At 46.9% G+C, this 23653-nt stretch overlaps 1 protein-coding gene and 1 pseudogene across 4 annotated transcripts in view; both read right to left on the bottom strand.

Annotated features, from left to right (window-relative positions):
* The window catches only part of MFN2 (mitofusin 2), a 40314-nt gene that overhangs the window by 10461 nt on the left and 6200 nt on the right, over positions 1–23653 (bottom strand). For all 4 annotated transcript variants that reach the window (XM_006145305.3, XM_014586568.2, XM_014586567.2 and 1 more), the window contains 14 exons: positions 21412–21590; positions 15556–15691; positions 10437–10599; positions 8911–9035; positions 8263–8371; positions 8045–8152; positions 6368–6521; positions 6069–6136; positions 5804–5925; positions 2977–3103; positions 2482–2586; positions 2170–2272; positions 1476–1696; positions 541–696 (listed from right to left, as the gene is read on the bottom strand). In XM_006145305.3, coding sequence (XP_006145367.1) covers positions 541–696; positions 1476–1696; positions 2170–2272; positions 2482–2586; positions 2977–3103; positions 5804–5925; positions 6069–6136; positions 6368–6521; positions 8045–8152; positions 8263–8371; positions 8911–9035; positions 10437–10599; positions 15556–15691; positions 21412–21586 — 1872 coding nt within the window. In that variant the 5' untranslated portion in view covers positions 21587–21590. The remainder of the gene's footprint in view (positions 1–540; positions 697–1475; positions 1697–2169; positions 2273–2481; positions 2587–2976; positions 3104–5803; positions 5926–6068; positions 6137–6367; positions 6522–8044; positions 8153–8262; positions 8372–8910; positions 9036–10436; positions 10600–15555; positions 15692–21411; positions 21591–23653) is intronic.
* LOC114007251 (40S ribosomal protein S27-like) lies at positions 17475–17941 on the bottom strand (annotated as a pseudogene).

The following is a 23653-nucleotide window of genomic DNA, read 5'->3' on the forward strand; positions in this document are numbered from 1 at the left end:
TTTCTGTCTCTCTGTCTCTCTCTGTCTGTCTGGCGAGCACACGTGCCCTATAGCAAACAAACAAACAAACAAACAAACCCCCAAAAAAACAAAAAAAAACTCTCCAAAATGAGAAGCTCCTCCTTTCACACCCACCTCTCTAGATCCCAGGTGCAATGCCTCAGAGCACTTCTTGCCCCCACCTACTATAGGCCCTACAGGGGAAAGAACATGGTCCTAGTCAGATGGGGCCAGGTTCAAGTCCCAGCTGTGTCCTTGGCAATCCACTGCATCCATTCCCTCATCTAGGGGATGGGAATGGTGCTATTCGAAAGTCCTATTAGTTGAGTATGGCTTAATTAAGTCAATAAATGTATGTGAAAGGGCTCAGGCCACATAGCTCGCACAAGACCGCAGTGAACAGTGTCACTGAGAGAAGAGAAAACACTCAGCTCTCTGGGAAGAGCTGGGCTAGCACAGGGACAACCACCAGAACTGAGCCTCTCAGTCCGCACCCGCCTGCCCTCCACTCCCACCTCCCGAGCAGGACTTGTCACTCACCACTCCTCCAACAACAAGAATGCCCATGGAGGTCCGGGACGTCAGGGATGCCAGGCCTGTCACCATGGAAACCATGAGCTCCTCCTGGGTGAGTGAGCCCTGTGGTAGTGGGGGCATGCTGGGGTTGGCTGGTGTCAGAGGGACAGGACGCTGCACCTGCAGAGGAAGCAAGGCCGAGAAAACATGGCAGGTCTCGGTGTCCCTTAAGGCTCAGCGAGCTAGTATAGGTCACAGAGGATGGCTCTTCCACATCCAGAAGGCAAAAAGAAGAAAATGAGCTCCGTGCAAACCTGTTGCCTAAAGGTGGGGGTTGTGGGACCCTAGGATGTGAGCATGACCATGCAGGCCTCAGTATATTCCTACAGCCTGGGCCAGGCAGAAAGAGCAACAGCGCAGTAACGAGAGTGGGTGGGAGGTGGGCTTTCACATCCATATCCTACGATGGTAAAGGGGAGCGGAGTGGAGGAGAGGTAGGCTTTCCGCATCCACATCTTCCGATGCTAATGGGAATGAATGAAAGGTGGGCTTTCACATCCACATCTTATGATGATAATGGGAGCGGAGGAGAGGTGGACTTTCACATCCAGATCTTATAATGGTAATGAGGGTGGGTGGGAGGTGGGCTTTCACATCCAGATCTTACCATCGTGCTATACAGATGGACATTTGGAAAACCATCTGCTTTTGGCAGTTATGTACTTACTTTAATGTGTACTAGGAAAAAAACATATAGCCAGCATTTGTAACCTCACGAACATTGCCAAGCACAGGCCGGGTGGATCTGTGGCAAAAAGCGTGACTGTGCTGTACTGCATAATGGCACGCACGATACCACACCGATAGCCTCGGGAACCTCCAGTTTACACGGCTCGGATGCCTGGAGGCTGGGTGCAGACTGACTGCCCACAATGCCCCGGAGGTGAGAAACTGCTTGCCTGGTCATTGTAGCCCATCAGGGCCCGACGGCTGTTCTTGGGGCCCAGGAACCTATTCACCAGCATGGTCCACCCAAGAGAAAAATGAAACTCGATGTCCTCCTGAAAGTCGGCACACAGCTTGTCACAGTTCAGGTCGTAGCTGAGGGAGAAGCACTGGCGAGGGACCAGCATGTCAATCTGATTCCGCACGGACACAGGAAGGAGGGGTTTCAAGCCATCTGCCAGGGACAGAGGGGAGAGAACACACTGGCTCAGCCCTGTGCCATACCACTGCCAAGCCTCCAGAATGAGGGCCGTGCCAGCCTCTGCCAGGACGGGAACAGTTCTGCCCAGAACCCACCCTGCAAATGAGTCAGTCTGCGTGAGTGGGGATGCCTCACTCGCGGCAGGCAGGCCAGCTCCTCCCAGGGGGTCCAGGCTGAGACCTCACCCCTGCCAAGAGCTATGCCTCGTGTGGATTTGCAGCACAGGCCAAACTCTCAGCCCAATAGTCCTAAAAGTTACACATGATGGGCACCCCAAGTCAACAAAGAATGAATTCACAGCACAGACCCAGAACCCGAGGGTATCAAGTTGAATCATTGTTAAGAGGTGACAGATGAGCAAAGATCATCATTTCTTTAGCTTGGCCTCTGCATCTGACCTCTGGCAGCCCAGAGCCCCAGGTCCCAGGTGCCCCTGTGGCACTGACCTATCATGTCCTGTTGCATGGTCTGCAGGGAGCTGGTGATGGCCGTAGAGCAGCGATCAGACATGTTTCGGCCCAGTCCTTCCTCTATGTGGCGGTGCAGCTCCTGCGACCACAAGGGAAGGGTAAGAGAAGCAGCACCTCGCCAGGAGAGCCCTGAGCCCACACCACCAGGTGACCACAGAAGGCGGAGGACAGCCTGAGCCTTATCTCCCTGGCTTCTCCTCCTACTTGCCCAGGGAGCTGACACAGACCAGCCAGGGCAGAACTGCTGCCGGGACCCCTGCCCAGAGAACCTGCTGCTTCGTGACTCACATTCTTATAAACCTTGAGTACTACTGGGGAAGGGTGGAAATCCATTTGGTACTCGTCCACCAGCACAGAGAGGCGCCTGATCTCCTCGGCCATTGCAGTTGACACCTACGGCAGAAGAAGCTGTTAAGGATCAAGCAAGAACGTGGCTCAGTTCTACTGCACCAGAAGAGATTCTGATGGACTGTACATCCTTCCAGCGGGCCCCTCGGCTGATTAATGGGACTAAAGCTTTGAGGCAGAAGGACCCAAGAAATTGACTGACCCCACCCATCTGATTCATGGAGGAGGCCCAGAGGAGAGGAAGTTGCCCAGGGTCAACAGTGGGACAATAGGACCTGAGCGGAGGCTCCACAGTCTTGAATCAGGGCCACAACCAACTTCTGGAAGGCTGAGATGCACCTTAAGATAAGGATGTCTGTTTCTTCACTTCTCCAGCACCTTAGACTACTCTGAACCCAAATCTCTCCCAAAGCGCTTCCTTCCCTAACTTCTCACCTGCCTTTCCACTTCCTCTGTAATTTGCTTAATTCGCAATTTGTAGTCTTGCGCCAAAAGCTCCAGTTGTTTGTCAATAAATCTCAGCCGGTCTTGCCGCTCCTCACGCATCTCCAGGCAGTAAACCCTGAAAGCGACAAGTGCTGGTCAGGAGATACATGTCCCCACCTGACTAAGCAGAGGAGCAAGAGGGGGCCAATCTGCCATCCTGCCTTGACGACCCGAAGACAGGACCTTCCACTTCCCCACAGGAACAAGACACTGTGGCCAACTACTTCCTTTTCAGTTTTCCATGTGGAAGAGGTGGTCACAGTGACAGAACGGGAAGGGTGTTTTAAAGGCGTTTAGAACAAGCTCTGAAAATTAATATGGGGGGGGAACCAAAAACTCAACCTCACCAGTAATCAAGGAAATGAAATTAAAAAGAGGTACTACTTTCTATTTAGAAGCCTGGTGAAAATGACTAAGTCTGAAGTTCTGGTGAAAGCTGAGGAAACGGGAGTTCCTACAGACAACACTGGTGGGATGAGTGGGCAGAGCCGTTCTGGGGAACAACAAAGTAAAACTGAAGATGCACTACCCTAAGACAGGACAGCTGCTCCTCTAGGAACAAATCCTAGAAGGACTCAGGAATATGTGCAAGGGGTCTGTGACCACAAGAGAAAGGTTACGAGATGCCTACTGCAGTAGGACTTGCAATTGCAAAACAATAAAAGCAATCTAAAAATCAATAGGGAAATGAGGTATGTTCCCAACGGACTATGCTACAACAGCTAACGTTCCTAAAGCCGAGCTTCATGGCCAATGAGAAGTGCGGCAGCCTCACAGCATGGACATGCGACAGCACATACAAAGCAGCATCAGACACTCTTTAGGGTTAGGGGAAAAGTCCTTTCTTTTTTTTTTTTTTTTTGGGGGGGGGAAGAGGTTTTTGCTATAGGGTGCGTGTGCTCGCCAGAAAGAGAGAGACAGAGAGACAAAAAGCGAGAAATCACCCCCTAGGGAGGATGGCCATGCCGCAATCCCTTCTCCTCCATTCTCCTGTCAAGATCTTGGACATGCACGCACATGCGCCCAGCGTGAGTTTAAGCCACCGGGTCCGGGACTCGAACCGCGGTCAACTACGTGGGAGTCCAACGACATAGCCATTACGTCAACTGCTGGTACCAGGGAAAAGTCCTTTCTAAACAGGTGACAGGACAACACAAACTATGACCGTGATGCCTTTGAGATGTGGGCAGAGTGACACTGAAATAAGAACAAAAGGATCAAAGGGTATTTAACATTTCTCCTGTTTTATTTTAACTCAATATAGTATAAAATAAATATTGTCAATTCTATGTGGTAGAAAGGTGTTAATATTATTCTCTTTATTTTGTATACTTTAAATTTCTCTAAAAAGTTTTTAAGTGTGAGCTGGCCAGAGACACAGAGTGACAGAGAAACAGAAAGCGATAAATCACCCCTGGGGCGGGGGGGTGGTCATGCTGCAATCCCTTCTCCATTCTTCTCTTGGGATCTTGGGCACACACGCACACATGCCCAGCACAAGTTTTAAGTCCCTGGGTCCAGGACTCGAACTGCAGTCAACTATGTTGGAGTCCAGCGACGTAACCATTACGCCATCTGCTGATCTCTCGCTAAACAAAGTTTTTAAAAAATAAGTTCAGGGCCAGTCAATAGCATGGTGGTTAAGGTGTCTGGATCCCACATGGCTAACTGCACAGTTTGAGTCCCAGACCTGGCAGCTTGAAAAAACATGCCGGGGAATTTTGACCACCAAAGACCCTCTGCCCAGACTTCACCTTCCTGCTCCCCAGGTCTGACGAGGAGCCAGGATAAGCCAATCAGCAGCTATCCATATTCAAGTTCTGAGCAGCCCCATTCAGGGATTTCGACCACTGAAGACCCTCCGCCCAGACTTTACCCTGCTGCTCCCCAGTGTAGCCAGGTTAGAGCACCCTACTTATTCTGTCTCTTTCCATCTCTCTCTCTCTCTCTCTATATATATAATATAGCTCTCTACTGCAGAAAGCGAGAAATCATCCTACTTTATAGTATGTTCACTTTATTCACTGAGGTTTACCTAAACTGTCGCACCTTGGGGGTGTGTTCTCTCTTGCACGCTTCACCCGCATGGGCCTCTCGCGCCCTTTGCCATGTGTGGGGTCTCTATATCCCCATCCCACCGCCTTCGCCGAGTCCTCAGTGGCCGGTCGTTTGCCGGCCGTGCGTCAAACATGCGTTCATAAATATGTATATATCAACTGTGCTTGCTATTGAAAGTCTTTAAATTAATTAATATCTCTTGTGAATCAATAAATGTTAAAAAAAAAAAGGCATGAAAAACAACTGTATATACCAGAGACAGTGTGGGAGAAGGGAGGGAGTTGGCAGAGGGTAAGAGGTAGGGAATCGCGGGGGGGGGGGATGTAAGAAACAAGAAATTAATTATTTGTTGATGTAACATGTATGGTTATATATTTGATTGAGCCAATATACAATGTATATGGATGGAAAAATCTCATTTTGCATACTGTATTGATGTACAGTGAATGTAAGTAAGTAGGTAAGTAACTAACTAACATGCCAGGTGTCTGTGTGACACGCCCATGCCCAAAATCTGGAGACAAAAGTGGAGAGGAGACTGTGGCATGGCCATCCCCCAAGGGGTGCTTTCTCACTCTCCCTCCTTTCTCTCTTTTTTTCTGTCTCTAATGAGTGTACATACCCTGTAGCAAAATTTAAAAAAAATAATTAAAAGGTGGGGCTGACAGTGCTGTCTCCTAGCACCACCCCCTGCCTGTCCGTGCTCTTGGGCTCTTACCGCTGTTCCTGAGCTGCAATGTGCAGAGAGTCCATGATGAGGCGAACTGCCTCTGCAATCTGTTTGGCCCGGACTGTGTGCTGCTCAAATTTGGTCTTCACTGCAGATTGGGAGATGCACTCCTGCAACAGACAGAGGCACTGAGGGAGGCAGGGGCCACCAGGGCCCACAGCCAAGGGCCAGGCTCTGGGTTTCACCTCCAGGGACAGAGCAGTGAGAACTGGGGAGGCACAGAATTGCTAGATGCCAGAATCAAAGGACTCACCTCAAATCTCCTCTCGAAATTCTGAAATTCAAACATCCTCACTTGAAAGCCTTCTGCAAGAGCGCCCCCTAGGAGAATTGTACTGCATTAGTCTGGAAATACGGAGGCAGCAGAGGAACTGGTCAAATCCAGATGCCAAGTCCAGTGGATACTGGCTAGACACTGACTGGAGAACAAAAGCCTTTCATTTAGGGCTCTTCTCCCCAACTAATTCTCAACAATTTTCTACAGACTAACTGAGCATGAGAGCAGGTGTTCCAAATACGAGGGAAAAGGAGGTAATTTGTTCCCATTATTACCTCCTTCGGGCATGCCCTGGGCTTTCTGTATCCTGGCATTGAGCACCTCTTTGGCAGAAACGAAGAAAATGCGGTCCCCAGCCTGGGCTCGATCCACCACGCCCAGCTCATCCACCAGGAAGCTGGTGCAGCGCTCCATGTGTTGCCGCCGCACCTGCAGCCCAAGCAAACGGTGTATGTGAGCAAGGTGGGGGCAATGGGCCCCTCCTGATGGAGTCCATAGACCCCCCCCACTGGCTCTTTTTAAATAGGTAACAGGGGCCAGCAGGTGGCATAGTGGCTAAGGTGCTGGACTCCCATGTGGCCAACTGCGGTTCGAGTCCCATACTTGATGGTTTAAGACTCATGCCAGGTACATGTGCGTGTGTGCCCCAAATCCCAAGAGAATGAAGGCGAAGGGACCGTGGTGTGGCCATCCCTCCTGGGGGGGTGATTCTTTGCCTTCTGTCTCTCTCTTTGTCCAGTGAGTGTATGAGCCCTATAGTAAAAATCTCTCAAAAATACATAAAATAAAAATAATAGGTAACATATTCATATGACTTGATATTCAAAAGGCACAAATGCACATACGGTGAACTAACTCCCACTCTCTCTGCTCCCTAGCCACCAAGCTTCCCAGGACCAATGGGAAGGCTGCATGCCAACCTTGGGGCATAGATCACAAGAGGGACTGCACGCATGTACAAGCAGAAATGCTTAACCGTGCACCACACTGCCCTCGTTAGCACTTATGTCATGTTTCACTTTGGTGCCCCGGAAGTAAAGGACCTAGAGGCGAAGAAACTTAAACCTAAACCTAGACTCTATCTTCTGACATGCCAAATCCTCTTGGGCCTCATATATAAGGTAAGTGAGCACCACTAGAAAATCCCTCCTAATTCTTTTTTTATTTTATTCATTGGCATTATTTTATTTTATTGAAGTTGACCAGAGAAAGACAAGAGAGAGAAAGAAAGGGAAAAGCAAGCCACCAGGTCTGGGACCTGAACCATGGTCAGCCACGTTGGAGTCCAGCCACCTTAACCACCGTGCTATTTGCCAGCCCCCAAATCCCACCTAATTCCGATCCTTCCAGGCTCTACTGAGAACTTAAAATGATAACAGTGTATTGTAGATGCCTACTCAGGTGCTTTCAACAGATTCCATCCTCTCGACAAGTCTACTCAGTCATCTCACAGGTGAGGAACTGGTTTACCAGGAGGCTGAAGGCATGTACCACGTCACGATGCCCAGTGTCTGCCTGTGTGCCGACCCCACGCTCTACCACCTAACAGTACTAGTCTGTGATGCCTTTTTCTTAATTTCATTCATACAAAGTTGGGAGTTGTACACTGTCTAGGAACCAATTATTCATTCCTCTTTTCAAAGCTGAACCTGTCCTACATTGGTTCTTTATGAACCAAAATGAGCACTGGCCCCAAACAAAAATGCATTAATGGAGTGGGCATGCTCCTCAGAAGCTGACAAAAAAGGAGATCCAACTAGGAATGGGAATGGGGAGGGGTAGCTTTTAAAGCAATCTGAAGACAGCACAGGGAACGCCTGGGAAATCTCTGACAATGAGATTAATCCAGAGAAGTCACAGATCTGATGCCACCTGGGAGTGCACCACCAGCCTTGGGTAGACAGTGCTCATGCAGGCTTACGTTTCCCAAACTGCCACACGGAAGCACCAACCTCTTCCATGTACTCAGGCTCCGAGGCAGACGCGTCCCAGCGATTGTTCAGGATGAAGATGTTTGGGCGGGAAAGACGCTCACTCACTTTGTGGAAGAATTGCTTTTCCTAGACAAACGGTAAAATGTCAGTGGAGGAGGGACTGTGTCAGCCACAGCCTGTGAGCCACCTGCCCAGCCAGGTCCTGCATGTGTGGGAGAAGGCGACAGGGCAGTTACCGTCTGCATCAGGGTAGACTCCGAGTTGGCCACCAGCACAAACACATCAGCGTCCAGGCAAAACTTGTCAATCCAGCTGTCCAGCTCCGTGGTGACATCAATACCAGGGCTAAAGTGACACGCAGAGGTAAACCAACATCGTCAGACACAGAGCAACAGCCTTATTCTTCCTGCTGGGAACACACCTAGGATTTGTGAGGCCACCAGGTCATGAAGAAGAGAGCCAGGGAGAGTACAGAAATGAGGCCTGGCTCTTACTGGGGGATTTTTACTTTCCATTCTGTATCCTTCAGACTTCCTGGAAGTGTGTGTGTAGTTTCATTGTTTTTCTTAGCACATGTGTCCATCACTTTTATAAAAATGTAACGACTTGCAATTTTACCTTGAGGGTGACAAGTAAGGTGAAGTTTTGTATTTATGCATGTCTAAGTAAAGCTACAGTACTCTGTTTGTCACTGACTCCCACGAGTATAGTGGCCAGGCTCTGGAGGGAATCCAAGCAGTGGAGGATCTGGTAGAGCCCATCTGAAAGGCTGTGCTAACAAACGGGCCCAGGACAGGGACCAGGGGACCTCAGCCTGCATCATCCAGAATGGCACGCCGGGGCCTCCCAATTTGGACCTCCCCAGAAGGCACTTTCCCCCTTACCTGTCCATCAACACCAGGTCATCCTTCAGGAGTGGGCACTTAGAGTTGGGCCACATCACGCTCACCAGGCTGCCGGCATGCAGCTGCTCGTCCTGGTGAAGGGCATGGGCCAGCTGGTTCACAGTCTGATGGCAGGGAGGGAAAGAAAGATCAGGCCAACGAAGGGCCACTCAGCCAGTTTCCTGTGCCACTCAGCCATGGCTCAGTGGCCCGAGACTGCCGTCTAATCTGCTACACTCTTGTTTCATTTCACATGTGAAAAGTTCACTATCACCAACTTTCTTCACACCTCTTGTAACCCTCTTTCCTGGATGACATCCTAAGTAAGTCTGATCTGCACTGATTCTTTTCCTTTTAATTGTCAGAGGGTACATGTTCTTGCTAGAGAGAGACAGAGAGGGACAGAGAGGGACAGAGAGAGAAAAATAGAAAGCATCTCATGATGAGGAATGATAATGCCACAATCCCTTCTCCTCCATTTCTCCATCCTGTTGGGATTCTTGGCATGCATGCATGTGCACCCAGCATGTTTTTCAAACCACTGCCCTGAGATCTGAACTGCAGTTGGCCATGTAGGATCTAGCTCCCTGAACTACTACCCTATGGGGCCAGCCCTGCGTTGGTAAGTCCCAAAGAACCAAAATGAACAATTGACTCCAAACAAGAATGTAGAAAAAAGTCTCAGGACCAGTAATTAATGTAGCTGACTGCGGTTCGAGTCCCGGACCCAGTGGCTAAAAACTCACACCAGGCGCATGTGCATGCATGCCCAAGATCCCGAGAGGAGAATGGAGGAGAAGGGACTGTGGCGTGGCCATCCCCCCTGGGGGGTGATTTCTCACTTTCTGTCTCCCTTTCTGGCGAGCGCACACACCCTATAGCAAAAACGTCTCCAAAAAAACAGTCTCAGCAAAGTGAATGTGTCAGTTCCTAGATGATGTGCCAGAATCACAGCAGATGCAGGAGCAACCTTGGCAGTTCCCCAGGGAGCAGCCAGGCAGACACTGTGCCCCCATTCATGAAAAGAGGCAACACACCAGGAACAGCAAGGTCCTCATTCCTGGCACTCTGTACTTCTGGTCCTTCTGAAAGCTCTCTCATATCCTCATAAAAGCTTGTCCAAAACAGGGTTTCTTTGGCTTGTAAGTGATATGGTGGTTAAGGTACTGGATCTCATGTGGCCAACTCTGAGTCCTAGACTCAGCGACCTGAAAAACATACCAATCCATGCATGTGTGTACATGCCCAGAATCCTGAGAGAAGTACAGAGGGGAAGGGATTGTGGCGTGGCCATCCCCCCAGGCGGTGATTTTTTTACTTTCTCTCTCTCTCTGCCTATCTGTCTCTTTCCAGTGAGTGTACCCTATGGCAAAACAAACAAACAAACAAACAAACCATCTTAAAAACAACAACAAAAAAAAGAGCAGGGTTTCTCATACTCCACCACAAGGAGGCACTGCCCTCTCAGAGGGCCCAGACTCAATCTACCAGCATGCCCAGGGCTGATAGCTGCCCTGCACCCTCACCTTGACGCTCCTCTTCTCCTCTGAGCCCTCAGTGAGGAGGAAGGCCTCGTGGCCATCTGTGCCCTCCACCCGTAGGAAGCAATTGGTAGTGTGACCAATCCCAGAGGGCAGAACTTTGTCCCAGAGCATGGCATTGATCACGGTGCTTTTCCCATTGCTCGTCCTAGGAGGAAATCATTAGCGTCAGCAGGTCTGGCTTTCGCAATGCAGTTACCAGGTGGAGGTCCAAAGTCTTATCTGCAGTGTCACAGGTGCCGGTGCTGGGAGAGTCTCAGAGTAAGCACTGCAATCATCAAGTGGAGGACGAACACTGGGTCTGAGCGCCTGACGTGCCCTGGGTCAGCACTTCAGACCAGTTTGCAAGGGGGCTGGCACAGCAGTGTGGTGCCTGCAGTCACTTAGCCTGTGACCATATCTGAGTACGGAGTGACTGAGCAGCCCAGCCACCTCTCAGCATCACTTACTGAGCTTGCCTGTCTCCCACATATAACTTACTCCTACCAGAAACCACTGACTCCCCACGCAGGGGTGTCTTTCTCAGTCTAAATGACCTGAACTAAGTGAGCCCAATGTCCTTGATTCCCACAAAGGGTCTGTTTGCTGTAGTTTTCTCATCATGTTCCTCCTCATACATGAAAGCCCTACCTCGTCAGTCCCAGCTGATAACTGCCAAGCTAAAAAGAATATTACTTGGGGACGGAGGAGATGTAGGAGAGATGATCCCCTGACACCCAGTGAATGAGTGCCCAGGCCTGGGGACAGGACTTCTAAAAGGCAGCTATGTCTGGAAGGCTGTGGCCCAAAGCCATTTTTGCTGATTACAAGTGGGGCCTCAAGAACCAAGGGGAGGGACCAGCAGTTAGCATAATGGCTATGTTGCTGAATTCCCATGTAGCCGACCACGGTTCGAGTTCTGGACCTGGTGGCTTAAACTCACGCTGGGCAAGTGTGTGTACGTGCCAAAGATCCCGAGAGGAGAATGGAGGAGAAGGAATTGCGGCATGGCCATCCCCCTGGGGGTGATTTCTCGCTTTCTATCTCTCTGTCTCTGTCTTTCTGGCGAGCACACATGCCCTATAGCAAAAACAAACAAACAAAAAAAAAACCTCTCCAAACGAAAATAAGAACCAAGGGGAGCACACGGCTCTTAAAATTAAGGAGTTTATGGCCGATATGAAAGAGAATGCTATTTAGGCAACAGAAATGCTTATGTATACAAAGCAAGGAACAACACAGTGATTCCTGGTGGCAAAATGAACACCGCCAAACTAAGCCAGGGAAAGGTTACTTATGCTCATGGAAATGGCAGCATAGTTTGTACTAAGTTCTGAAGCAAATTTCCTGCCATTGGACACAAAATCTGTGTGATGCTGTATGCCTCAAGGATTAAAACTAATGAAAGGTAAATAAAAAAAGGTGGAGTTATGCTCCTGTATTTAAAAAGGGGGGAGTTGGAGGCAGCAGGTGGTGTAGTGGTTAAGGCACTGGACTCTCACATGGTCAACCACAGTTCAAGTCCTGGAATTGACAGCTTGAAACTCATACCGGGTATGGGTATGTTAATGCCCAAAATCCCAAGAGGAGAATGAGGGAGAAGAGATTCTGGCATGGCCATCTCCCCAGGGGGTTATTTCTCATTTTCTGTTTTTTTTTTTTTTTTCCTCCAGCGAGCATACACAGCCTATGACAAAAATCTCTCTAAAAAGACGAAAGTGGGGATTACTTTAGCATTCTACCTATCACGCCCCCTTTCTCTATTCTGGCTCTAGAATATAGCTCTCCTCAGAAGACTCATTTGCACTGGGCTTCAGAACTCTGTCTGTGTTAAACACAGTCCTTCTCATTTTGCCTTTGAACTTTCCCAGCTGCATCACTTGTTTCAGAGCTACACAGGCCTTACTTGCATCTAGTTAAGATAGGCAGTCCCCGGCTCACAAAAGTAAGGGGCACACTTCCCAAATGAGAATGAAAAAATGACAGACCAGAAGAGCTGAGAATCACACTTGAGGTCACCGGTCACTAGGGACAGAACTCTAGGTGCAGTCCCTATTTCCCAGGTGACCACTGTGTGTCTAGCATCCAACCTGCCCAGATGCCTTCTTCTCCTATACTAGACTTTAATTTGTTAAAAAAGTATCTACTAGACCTCAGTGTGTAACTAAAGAGTCAATGAATTAAAACTGTAAGTCGTCAACTACATCAGAAAAAGAAACTTGTGTGCACCAAGGACATAATCAATAAGGTGAAAAGGAAACCCTTGGAATGGGAGAAAATATTTATAAAACGTATGTGTTAAGAGATGGTAACACAGAATATATTTTTAAAATTTGCATAACCCAACAACAAAACAAACACCAACCCAATTAAAAATGGGCAAAGGACTTGAACAAACATTTCTCCAAAGACATAGAAATGGCCAATAACTGGGACCAGCAGTTAGCATAATGGCTATGTCGCTGGACTCCCATGTAGCCAACCGCATTTAGCGTCCCGGACCCAGTGGCTTAAACTCACGCTGGTTGCGTGTGCGTGAGTGCCCAAGATCCCGAGAGGAGAATGGAGGAGAAGGGATTGCGGCATGGCCATCCCCCCTGGGGGGGTGATTTCTCGCTTTCTATCTCTCTGTTTCTCTCTTTCTGGCGAGCGTATGTGCCCTATGGCAAAAACCTTTCCAAAAAAAAGAAAAAAGAAAAAAAGAAATGGCCAATAACGAAGAGAAAAGATGCTCAACATCATGATCGTTAGCTACAATGAGATACCACCTCATGTTCATGAGCATGGCCACTATCAAAAAAATAGAAAATAAGTGTTGGTAAGGATGTGGAGAGATGGGAATGCACATTGCTGGTGGGAATATAATATGGTACAGTTATACAGTAGTTCCCCCATACTAAAAATAGAATTTTATATGACCTATCAATTCCATTTCTATGTATATATCCAAAACAATTGAAAGCAGAGACTCAGATATTTGTACCCCCATGTTCACAGCAGCATTATTTGCTGTAGCCAAAAGGTAGAAGCAATCTGTGTCCATTAGCTGATGAATAGATACACAAAATGTGGTGATCTATATATATAATGAACTAGTATTCGACCTTAAAAAAGAAAGAAATTCTGGGACCAGCAGATGGCATAATGGTTACATTACTGGACTCCCACATAGCCAACCACAGTTTGAGTCCTGGATCTGGCAGCTTAAAATTCATGCTGGGTGCATTTGCGTACATGCCCAAAATCTTGAGAGGAGATTAGAGAACGAATTGTGGTGAGGCCATCCCCCAGGGGGTGATTTTTTCTTTTCTGTCTGTCTCTTGCTCTCTCTCCAGCGAGCACACATGCACATAGCAAAAAAATCTCTCAAAAAAATAAAAGAAATTCTGATATATGCTACAACATGGATGAACTTGGAGGACACTACATTAAGTGAAAGAAGCCAGTCACAAAAAGACAAATATGATATGATTCCACTTATGTGAGATATCAAGAGTAGTCACACTCATAGATAGACAGATGGTGTTGCTATGGACTAGGAGGTAGGGAGAATGACAAGTTAGTGTTTAAGTGGAACGGTTTCAGTTTTACAAGATGAAAAAGCTTTGGAGATGAAGTGCACAACAATGCAAATATATTTAATACTACTAAGCTAGATGAGAGATCTTCAAAAAGTTTATGGAAAATATATTTTATTAAAAAATTTTCCATAGATTTCAAATTTTTTGGACTCAAAAAAGACTCATACTTTAATTCCATTTTTCCATGAACTTTTTGAAGTCCCCATATACAATTTAAAATAGTTAAGATACATGGAGACCAGCAGTTGGCATAATGGTTATGTCACTGGACTCCCACATAGTTGACCGTGGTTCAAGTCCCAGACCCAGTGGCTTAAACTCACACCAGGAGCATGTGCGTGCATGCCCCAAGACCCCAAGAGAATGTAGGAGAAGGGATTGTGGCATGGCCATCCCCCCTTGGGGGGTGATTTCTTACTTTCTGTCTCTCTGTCTCTGTCTTTCTGGTGAGAAACTCCCCAAAAAAAAAAAAAAGAGTTAAGATACAAAACAATGTGACCCTGACATTGGATAAAAAGTGGATGAAAATGAAAGATTTAATGCCAAGTGAAGCAAGCCAGACTACGCAAGAGAGGCATTGTATGTCCCCACTTAGTATATACTGAATGTCTATGGCAGAAACTCAAAGACTGGAAGGTATAAAAGTATGGAGAGCAACTGTGGATCCTAAAGACAGTGTGGGACGGCAAAGGACAAAGGGAGAGAATCAAGGGGGGAAAAAAAAGCAAAACTTTCCTTTTTTTTAGAATTATGTATTTAATTTATTATTATTATTACTATTTTGTTAATGTTGCTATAGGGCACATGTGCTCACGAGAAACAGAGAGCAAATGAGAAAGTCAGCCACCAGGTCCAAGACTCAAACCACAGTCAGCCATGTGGGAGTCCAGCATCTTGACCATCATGCCACCTGCTGGCCCCCCAAAAAAGCAAAATATTTAACAGATACAAAAATGAAAAATTATTCGGACCAGCAGTTGGCATAATGGCTATGTCGCTGGACTCCCATGCAGTCAACTGTGGTTTAAGTCCTGGACCCAGTGGCTTAAACTCACGCTGGGCGCGTGTGCGTGCGTGTCCAAGATCCCGAGAAAATGGAGGAGGAAAAGGGATTGTGGAGTGGCCATACCTCCTGGGGCGTGATTTCTTGCTTTCTGTCTCTGTCTCTCTCTGTCTTTCTGGTGAGAACACATGCCCTATAGAAAAAAACCCTCTAAAAAAAATTACTTGTTGATGGTAACATGTACGGGAGTATCTGTGACTGGACTAATATGCAGTGTATTCATCTGAGGAAAATTAATTCTGTGTGCTGTAACTATGTAGTGATTAGTGTTAAAAAAAAGAATTAATTAATTGGGGAGGAACGGTTATGATAACCAATCTTACATTACATGTATTTTACTACAATATAAAAGTTAAAAATAAAAGGAAAAGATGAACCTGAGGCACGTTAGTTCCCTTGGGGTGCTCTGACTACAGCCTCCAAAGTGCCTCCCTCCCTCTCAACCAGGAAAAAAGTAGGTGTGAGGGCTTCAAGGACTCACCGGCCAAAAAAAGCCACTTTCATGTGCCTCCGGGCCAACACCTCGCTGATACCCCTCACTTTGGACAGGTAACCTTTAACGTCCAGAACCTGTTCTTCTGTCGTGACAGGGTCCAGTTCTGCATTCCTGTAGGTATCTAGAGGTGAAGATTGAAATAAGTCATCATGTGGTCAGAGGAGCTCCACGATCACAAGCCTGGAAGGGCCAAAATACAGCCTTGCCCATCAAATCATTAGTCTGCCTCCATGGCTCCCCTTGTGGTGTGGGGGTCAAGATTACTTAACACACAGGAACCAGTAGTTAGTGTAATGGCTATGTCGCTGGACTCCCACACAGTCAACCGCGGTTCGCGTCCCGTACCCGGTGGCTTAAAACTCACGCCGGGCGCGTGTGTGTGAAGGCCCCAGATTCCAAGAGGAGAAAGGAGGAGAAGGGATTGTGCAGTGACCATCCTCCCTGGGGCATGATTTCTCGCTTTCTGTCTCTATATCTCTCTCTGTCTGGCGAGTGCACGTGCCCTATAGCGAAAACCTCTCCAAAAAAAATAAAAAGAAAAGATTACTTAACACAGGAAGGTACAGGAGGGTGGCAAGACTACCAGTGCCAAGTCGGCTCTTATCACTGCCTGGCTCTGCACCTTCGGGCAAATGAACTTTTCAGGGTCTTAGTTCCCTCACTCATAAAAAGGAGATAACAGTATCTACTTCCTGTGACTATTAAGAGGATCAAATGAACAAAAACAGCAAGTTCTAAGAATGGGGGTTGGTATAAGAGGAATATCTGAATGTTAACTGCTATCCTTATTTGTTATTTCTTAACAAAGTTCTCACTACATGCCAAGTACTATACTAGTCACTTTCTTTTTTTTTCTTTTTAAAGAATTATTTTAACTTTATTTATTCATTCGCTTATTTTTTAATTTGACGAGAGAGAGAGAAAGAAAAAGTGAGAAAGCAAGCTACCAGGTCTCCGATTCGAACCGTGGTCAGCCATGTGGGAGTGTCTAGCACCTTAACCACTACACCATCTGCTGGTCTCACTAGTTACTTCTTTTCTTTTTTTGTTTAACAACTAATACATTTTCATTTTTTATATATATTTTATTTTTTTATATATTTAATTACTATGTCATTATAGCATGCAAAATGAATTTTCCCAGCATGAATACAATTCATATTAGTCCAGCTAAAGATATTATCATACACATTGTCATCAAGAGATAATTTTCCATTTTTGTGTCCCTTAAATGTTTTGCTTCTACTAATACATTTTTTTAAAGAATTTTTTTTTTTAATTTAACGTTATTTATTTATTTAAATTTGACCAGAAAGAGAGAGAGAAAATGAGAAAGCAACTCACCAAGTCCAGGACTCAAACCACAGTCAGCCATGTGGAAGTCCAGTGCCATTAACCACCACGCCACCTGCCGGCCTCTACTACATTTTTAAAACTTTCCTTTTGGGAGGCCAGCTGGACTCCCACATGGCTGACCAGTCCTAGATCTGGCGGCTTGAAACTCACTGAGCACATGTACGTGTATGCCCAAGGTCCCAAAAGGAGAGTAGAGGAGAGGGGATTGTAGCATGACCCTGGGAGGAGGGGAGGTAATTTCGCACTTTCTGCCAGTGTATGCAGCTTACAGCAAAAGCTCTAAAAAGGAAAAAAAAGAAAAGAAAAAACTTGCCTTTTGTAGACATTTAAAGGAATGTGGAAAGACTCTAGGTTAGAAGAAGCTTGTTTCACTGCTGCATTTTACTAATTAAGCAGGTAACTCTATATAGAGAACTATTTAAACAACTCACAGATTTGTTTTAAACACTCTTAAACGGTAACTCTTATTTTGATAAACAAAATCCAATGCATTATATCATAAATCATTTTTTAAAGAATTATTTTTTCTTTTACTCATATTCAAAACTTTATTGAAAAACTAACATCAAAATAGGAGATCATTGTTGTATACTTTACAAAATCAAATGCAATTACATTATCTTGGCAGATATGATAAGGCTTTCAGTGAGAAAACAACAAATTCAGCAAGTTGCGTAGATCATTAGTGTTGCTTGCTTCTAAATGAACAATCTTCTGTGAGTCTGGCCTTTCCCCAGTTGTCTGGCACAGCACTGGTGAACACCCAACACAGAGAACCACTGTCTGAGCATGACTGAAGACCGTAGTGATCTTGTAGCAGCCTGGACATTTTACACCCATGCAGTAAGAATTTGAACTTTGAACTAGCTGTTTCTTTTTATGTTTTTTCTTTTCCTCTTCCAAGGATGAATGTCAATCTCTAGTCAAAGACACCTTGATTCTTTTGCGAACCCAGACCGTCCGGATCTGTCAGGCAACACCCCTAATAAGCCCACACAATCAGGCATTGGGCAGCAACTTCCCTCAAAGAATTATTTTTATTTATTAATTAATTTTATTTTAATTTGACCAGAGAGACACAGACACTCCGAGAGAGAGAGAGAGAGAGGGGGAAAGTGAGAAAGCAAGCCCCCAAATCCAGGACTCAAACCGTGGTCGGCCATGTGGAAATGTCCAGCACCTTCACCACCATGCCACCTGCTGGCCCCGTGTCATAAATCTTTAAGGATCGGTATCTTACCACTGTTAAGAGTCTATCACTTTGGGACCAGCAATTGGCATAATGGCTGTCACTGGACTCCTATGTAGTCGACTGCGGTTCGAGTCCCGGACCCAGTGGCTTAAACTCACACTGGGTGTGTGTGTGTGTGTGCCCACGAGCCCGAGAGAAGAATGGAAGAGAAGGGATCGCAGCATGGCCATTCCCCCATGGAGTGATTTCTCGCTTTCTGTCTCTTTGTCTTTCTGGCAAGCACAAGCAACCTATAGCAAAAACCTCTCGCCAAAAAAAAGTCAATCACTTAATCATTTATTTTATTTTTTATTTATTTTTTTAAACCAAAGTGCAATACTCTTTTTTAATATTTTTTATTTTATTTACTCATTCACTTATTTTATTTTGACCAGAGAGACAGACAGAGAGAGAGAGAGAAAGTGAGAAAGCAAACCACCAGGTCCAGGACTTGAACCATGGTTGGCCATATGGGAATGTCCAGCGCCTTAACCACACCACCTGCTGGTCCCCTATTCATTTATTTTATACTAGTCACTTTCAAACACAATCTCATTTGATTCTCATTATTTACACTACAGAGTTAGTAAATCCTGGAGTTGGGATCTGAACCAGTAACCTGGCTCTGGCATCCAGGCTTTTTTGTTTGTTCGGTTAGGTTTCTACATGTGCATTCACCAAAGAGAGTCAGAGAGAGGGAGAGGGAGAAATCACACCCTGGGGAGACAGCCATGTTGTAACTCTTCTCCATTCTCTTCTCAGGATTTTGGGCACACACACACAAACACATACCCAGCGTAATTCTGAAGTCATCAGGTCTGGGACTCAAACCACGGTCAGCCATGTGGAAGCCCAGTACCTTAACCACCATGACACCTGCTAATGCAGGCTCTTAACTACTCTATCACTTTACAAGGTTCTTCTTGATCTGGCCCTGCTGGTCTCCTCAGACTCATCTCCTGCCACCTCTCTGCCTCTCACTCCAATTCACCATATCCTCCAAAACACCAGCTTCCTCACTTCTCTGGGTTCTGTTCACTGCTACCCAAAACCTCTCACCCACTCCCTGAACTGCCATACTGCCTGGGAGTGGTTTCCACTTGGCCTCTGGTCTAGATCAGACAGCACAGTTCCCAGCTTGAATCAGGTCACCCTTGTCTGTACTTCTCAGTTCTTAGCATGTACCTCGCCATAATGTTACCATCTAGCTCACTTGTCTGCATATCTGCCATGACAGGACCAAACTACCTGAGCCCAGCCCCCATGAGTACACAGACACGGTAAGGAGAGGTGTACCTGGATCACTGCATGGCTTTGTCCAGCGCCCTCAGGAGGCATATAGCTAAGGTGTTATGACAGACAGAAGCAACAGAGGAAGACCTGGCCCCCATCCCATCTAGCAGTTGCACCAGATAGGTGCTGTGGTTGGTTGGGAGGCAGATGGGTGTTTGGCCCCTTGGTACACCCTTTTGAACCACCATGGTGATAGGTCCCACCCTGAGAACACTCAAAAAAACATCCAGAGCCCTGGTGGCATGTCACAAACTTCCTGGTTCATTTTCCCTGCAGCTAGTGCCACGAAAGGAAGTGACTGAGCCAACAAGCACCCACATTCCATGTACCCCAGTCAGCCCCGCCCCAGACCTACTGACACTCTGCCCTTACATGGGCCTGTGGGCATGGCCTTTGGAATGCCCCTCAGAGGAAGCTGGCTCTCATGCCCATGGCTCTGTTTTAAAGCAACAGCCAGCAGGCTGTTAAGCTCTTGTCACCTGCCCTTTAGAAAGCAGTCCCCAGGCAGGAGTCATCTGCTCCCTGTATCCCAAACACAGCTCAGGATTACTCACTCTAGCTCTTTCTCTTCCACTGAGCCAACAGGGGAACCCTCACATGTACATAAAAAGAAGTCCAAGTACCCACCACAGAAACTCCTCCATCAAGCACGTGTTTATCTACAGCAGCATCTGAGTAAGAACTCAGAGCATCACGGAGGAAGCACCTAGGCTATCCATATCTGCACACCCCGTGGCTGGCACAGCGCTGGGCACACCAGAGATACTGCTAAATAAACGGGCAGTAAATTAGAATCATTTCAACCTCCAATCATACGACTTAAGATTCAGACTCAACAACCCAACACACACTTAGGAGATACCTTCTCTTGCCTTGAGCACCATGCCAAGGGCAGGGCACACAGAGGAGTGAGACTGAACATAGTCCCTCTGCTCAAAGGGACCCTCATGTAGTGGCCTGGCTAAAACAATGGGAAGCCCAGCTGCTCTAGCTGCAAGAAGAACGGAAGCCAAAGGTCCACTGGGATATCTTTAATGAACTTCTAGGGTTCTACAGAAACCCCAGCCGCACCTGAGCCCCTTTGTCACAAATGAGGAAACCCAGGGCAGGTAAAACTCAGTACTGGGCCTCCGTGGACAATCCTAGGACCTGGAGTCCTTTCTTCTAGAAAGGGAGGCTGAGAAAGCCAATGGCTGGAGCTGGCAATAAGATTGAGTGGGGCCCTGGAACCCTCTCTGCTGAGAGAACAGGGACTACAGGTTGAGCTCAAATTAGTAACTAGGAGAAAAGGCAGAGGTGACGTGAGTTTGCTATTTATAGTCCCGTCACCAATGTAAAAATACCAAAGAGAGGACACCCTAGTCAGGAATAACCAGCACCTAGGCACTGGCAGGTAGTAGAGGTGACCAGGACCAGGCCATGGCAAACACAGGGTGCTGGAGTTGGGACACCTGGGGACAGCCCCCTATTGTCACTTACAGAGTATCAGACAATTCTCAAATTGCAATCTATCTGCCCTTTATTTGGGGACATGTATCACCTATCCCTCATGACTAGAAGAAACAAAATAGGTGGAATTCTTTTTTTTTTTTAAAGAATTATTTTATTTAACTTTACTTATTTATTTTAATTTCACTCTGCCCAGAGACAGAGTGAGAGAGAGAGAGAGAAGGCAAGCCGCCAGGTCTAGGACTTAATCCATGGTCAGCCATGTGGGAGTCCAGCGCCCTTAACCACCACACCACCTGCTGGCCCCCAAAATAGGTGGAATTCTTAAATGGATTCTTAAATGGCAGTTTCCCCAAGCCCAACCCCATGTAACTGCAAAAGCACAGCCTCAGCCTCACTAAGGGTGCCAGCCCACCGGTCATGAGTTCCCCAAGAGCAGGGCTGTACTCCCCACTCCCTGAATAGCCAAACGAACGGACAAAAGTGGGTGGCTGAGCAGGTGTCCATCTCACCTTCGAGGAAGGTGGCGCTCTCCTGGATGTAGGCCCCCAGCTGCTCAAAAATGCCATTGATCTTCTTCTTGGCAGTGACAAAGTGCTTAAGCGGGGAAGCATTCACCTCAGCCATGTGTCTCTTATCCTTCTTGACTGTGACAATGGAGTTGCATCGAGAAAAGAGCAGGGACATCGCGCTGCAAGAGGAGACAACATGAGTAAACTCTGGAACACTGTCCTCGGGACTTCCTGCAGTGGAATATGGCAGGGTTTGAGGGGGAGCACTAGAAACAGTTCTGCGTTCCATCAAGAATATGGGGCCATCCAGGACTCGACCAACAGATGGAAAGATAAGAGCCAGCATCTTGAGAATAAGAAAGGCCCTCTCAGGACACTTGGTTCAGTCTCCCTGTCACACAGCAAGGGCCCTCAGACTGTCCGAGGTCAGGTCTAGTGAGGACTGTTCCTTGCCTTGCCTTCCCCACCTTAAGAGAGATAGGAGGGATCATGAGGTGACCCAGAGAGGCCCTCCTGAATCTTAAGCGGAGGAGTGTGACAGAAATTGGACAAAAAGCACTGAACAGTGAAAGGAAAGAGACGCAAGTTCAGGGAGTCCCACCACCTTCCCTGGCCACTCTGTTATCCTAGGCCTAACGGCTCCAGCAGGCTTTTTCATGGAGAGGCGGACAAGGAAACGTAATCCTCAAGTGAAAGAGCACAATTTACTTTAAAAACATTTATTAGTAGTTAGCATAATGGCTATATCGCTGGACTCCCAGGTAGTTGACCGCGGTTCGCGTCCCGGACCCAGTGGCTTAAAACTCACGCTGGACGCATGTGTGTGCGTGCCCAAGATCCCAAGAGGAGAATGGAGGAGAAGGGATTGCAGTGTGACCATCCCCTCTGGGGGGTGATTTCTCGCTTTCTGTCTCTATGTCTCTCTCTGTCTGTCTGGCGAGCGCACGTGCCCTATAGCAAAAACCTCTCCAAAAACAAAAACAAAAACAAACAAACAAACAAAAACATTTATTGGGGGCTGACTCCAAGATGCAAGGGTAGAGCACTGCTCAAGAGAAGCCAGATCCCACCCGGAGACCACAGTTCAGTTTAAATCTCCAGTCTGGTCAGCCTGAAAATCACATCGGGCATGCCCACGTGTGCCCAAGATCCAACAGGCTAGAGGACTAGAAGAAGGGGTTCTTGGCATGACTAGACCACCTGGAGGGTACTTACCTCTTTCTCGCTCCCTCTCCCTTTCTCTCTCCCTCTCACATACATGTGCATGCATGCTATCATAAACTAAAAAAACAAAAGTTTAAATGTACTGTTAAAAAAACACTTATTTTTCTCTTTTAGTACAATATATCTGCACTACAGAAAATCTGGAAACTGGAGCCAGCCCTGTAAAACTAGTGATTAAAAGAGCTATATCCTGGGGCTGGCAGGTAGCGTGGTGGTTAAGGTGCTGGACTCTCACATGGCTGACTGTGGTTCAAGTCCAGAAGCTGGCAGCTTGCTTTCTCTTGCTCTCTCTCCCTGATCAAACTGAAGAATAACAATAATAATAACAAATAAAATAAAATAAGTAATTCTTTAAAATAAAAAGAGAGAGAAAGAGCTAAATTCCACATGGCCAATCACAGATGGAATCTGGCTCCAACAACTTGTAAGATATACCCTACACATGTGCATGCATGCCTCAAATCACAACAGATGGAAAAATGGAAAAGGGGCTGCAGCATGGCCATGCCCTATTGGGGCTGCTTCCTCCTTCACTCAAGTGAGCACACATACTCTCTGCCAATTATAAGAGAGAAGACAGGGGCCAGTAGGTGGCATAGTGATCAAGGTGCAGGACTCCCATGGCTGACTGCAGTTAGAGCCCCGGACCCAGTGGCATGAAAATCACTCTGTGTGTGTGTGTGTGTATGTGTATGCCCAAAATCCTGAGAGGAGAGCAGAGGAGAAGGGATCGCAGCATGGCCATGCTCCCTAGGGGGTGATTTTTCCTTCTCTCTGTTTCTCTGTCTTTCTCTGGAGAACACACATGCCCTATAGCAAAAACCTTAATTAAAAAAAAAAAAAAAAAAAGAGGGAGGGAAGAAAATATGAGAACTACAGGAAAAGTAAACCCACAACCCCAGTATCTTGTGGCAAGCACTGTCAACACCAATCACTGGTCTACTGTGGTGCAGCTGTCTCTCTTGCTTTCACCCAATCACGCCATCTTGGTAGCCTTCTTTTTTCATAGCACAATAAC

Source organism: Tupaia chinensis, unplaced genomic scaffold (assembly GCF_000334495.1).
Source record: "Tupaia chinensis unplaced genomic scaffold, TupChi_1.0 Scaffold000146_1, whole genome shotgun sequence".
Taxonomy (NCBI): Eukaryota; Metazoa; Chordata; class Mammalia; order Scandentia; family Tupaiidae; genus Tupaia; species Tupaia belangeri.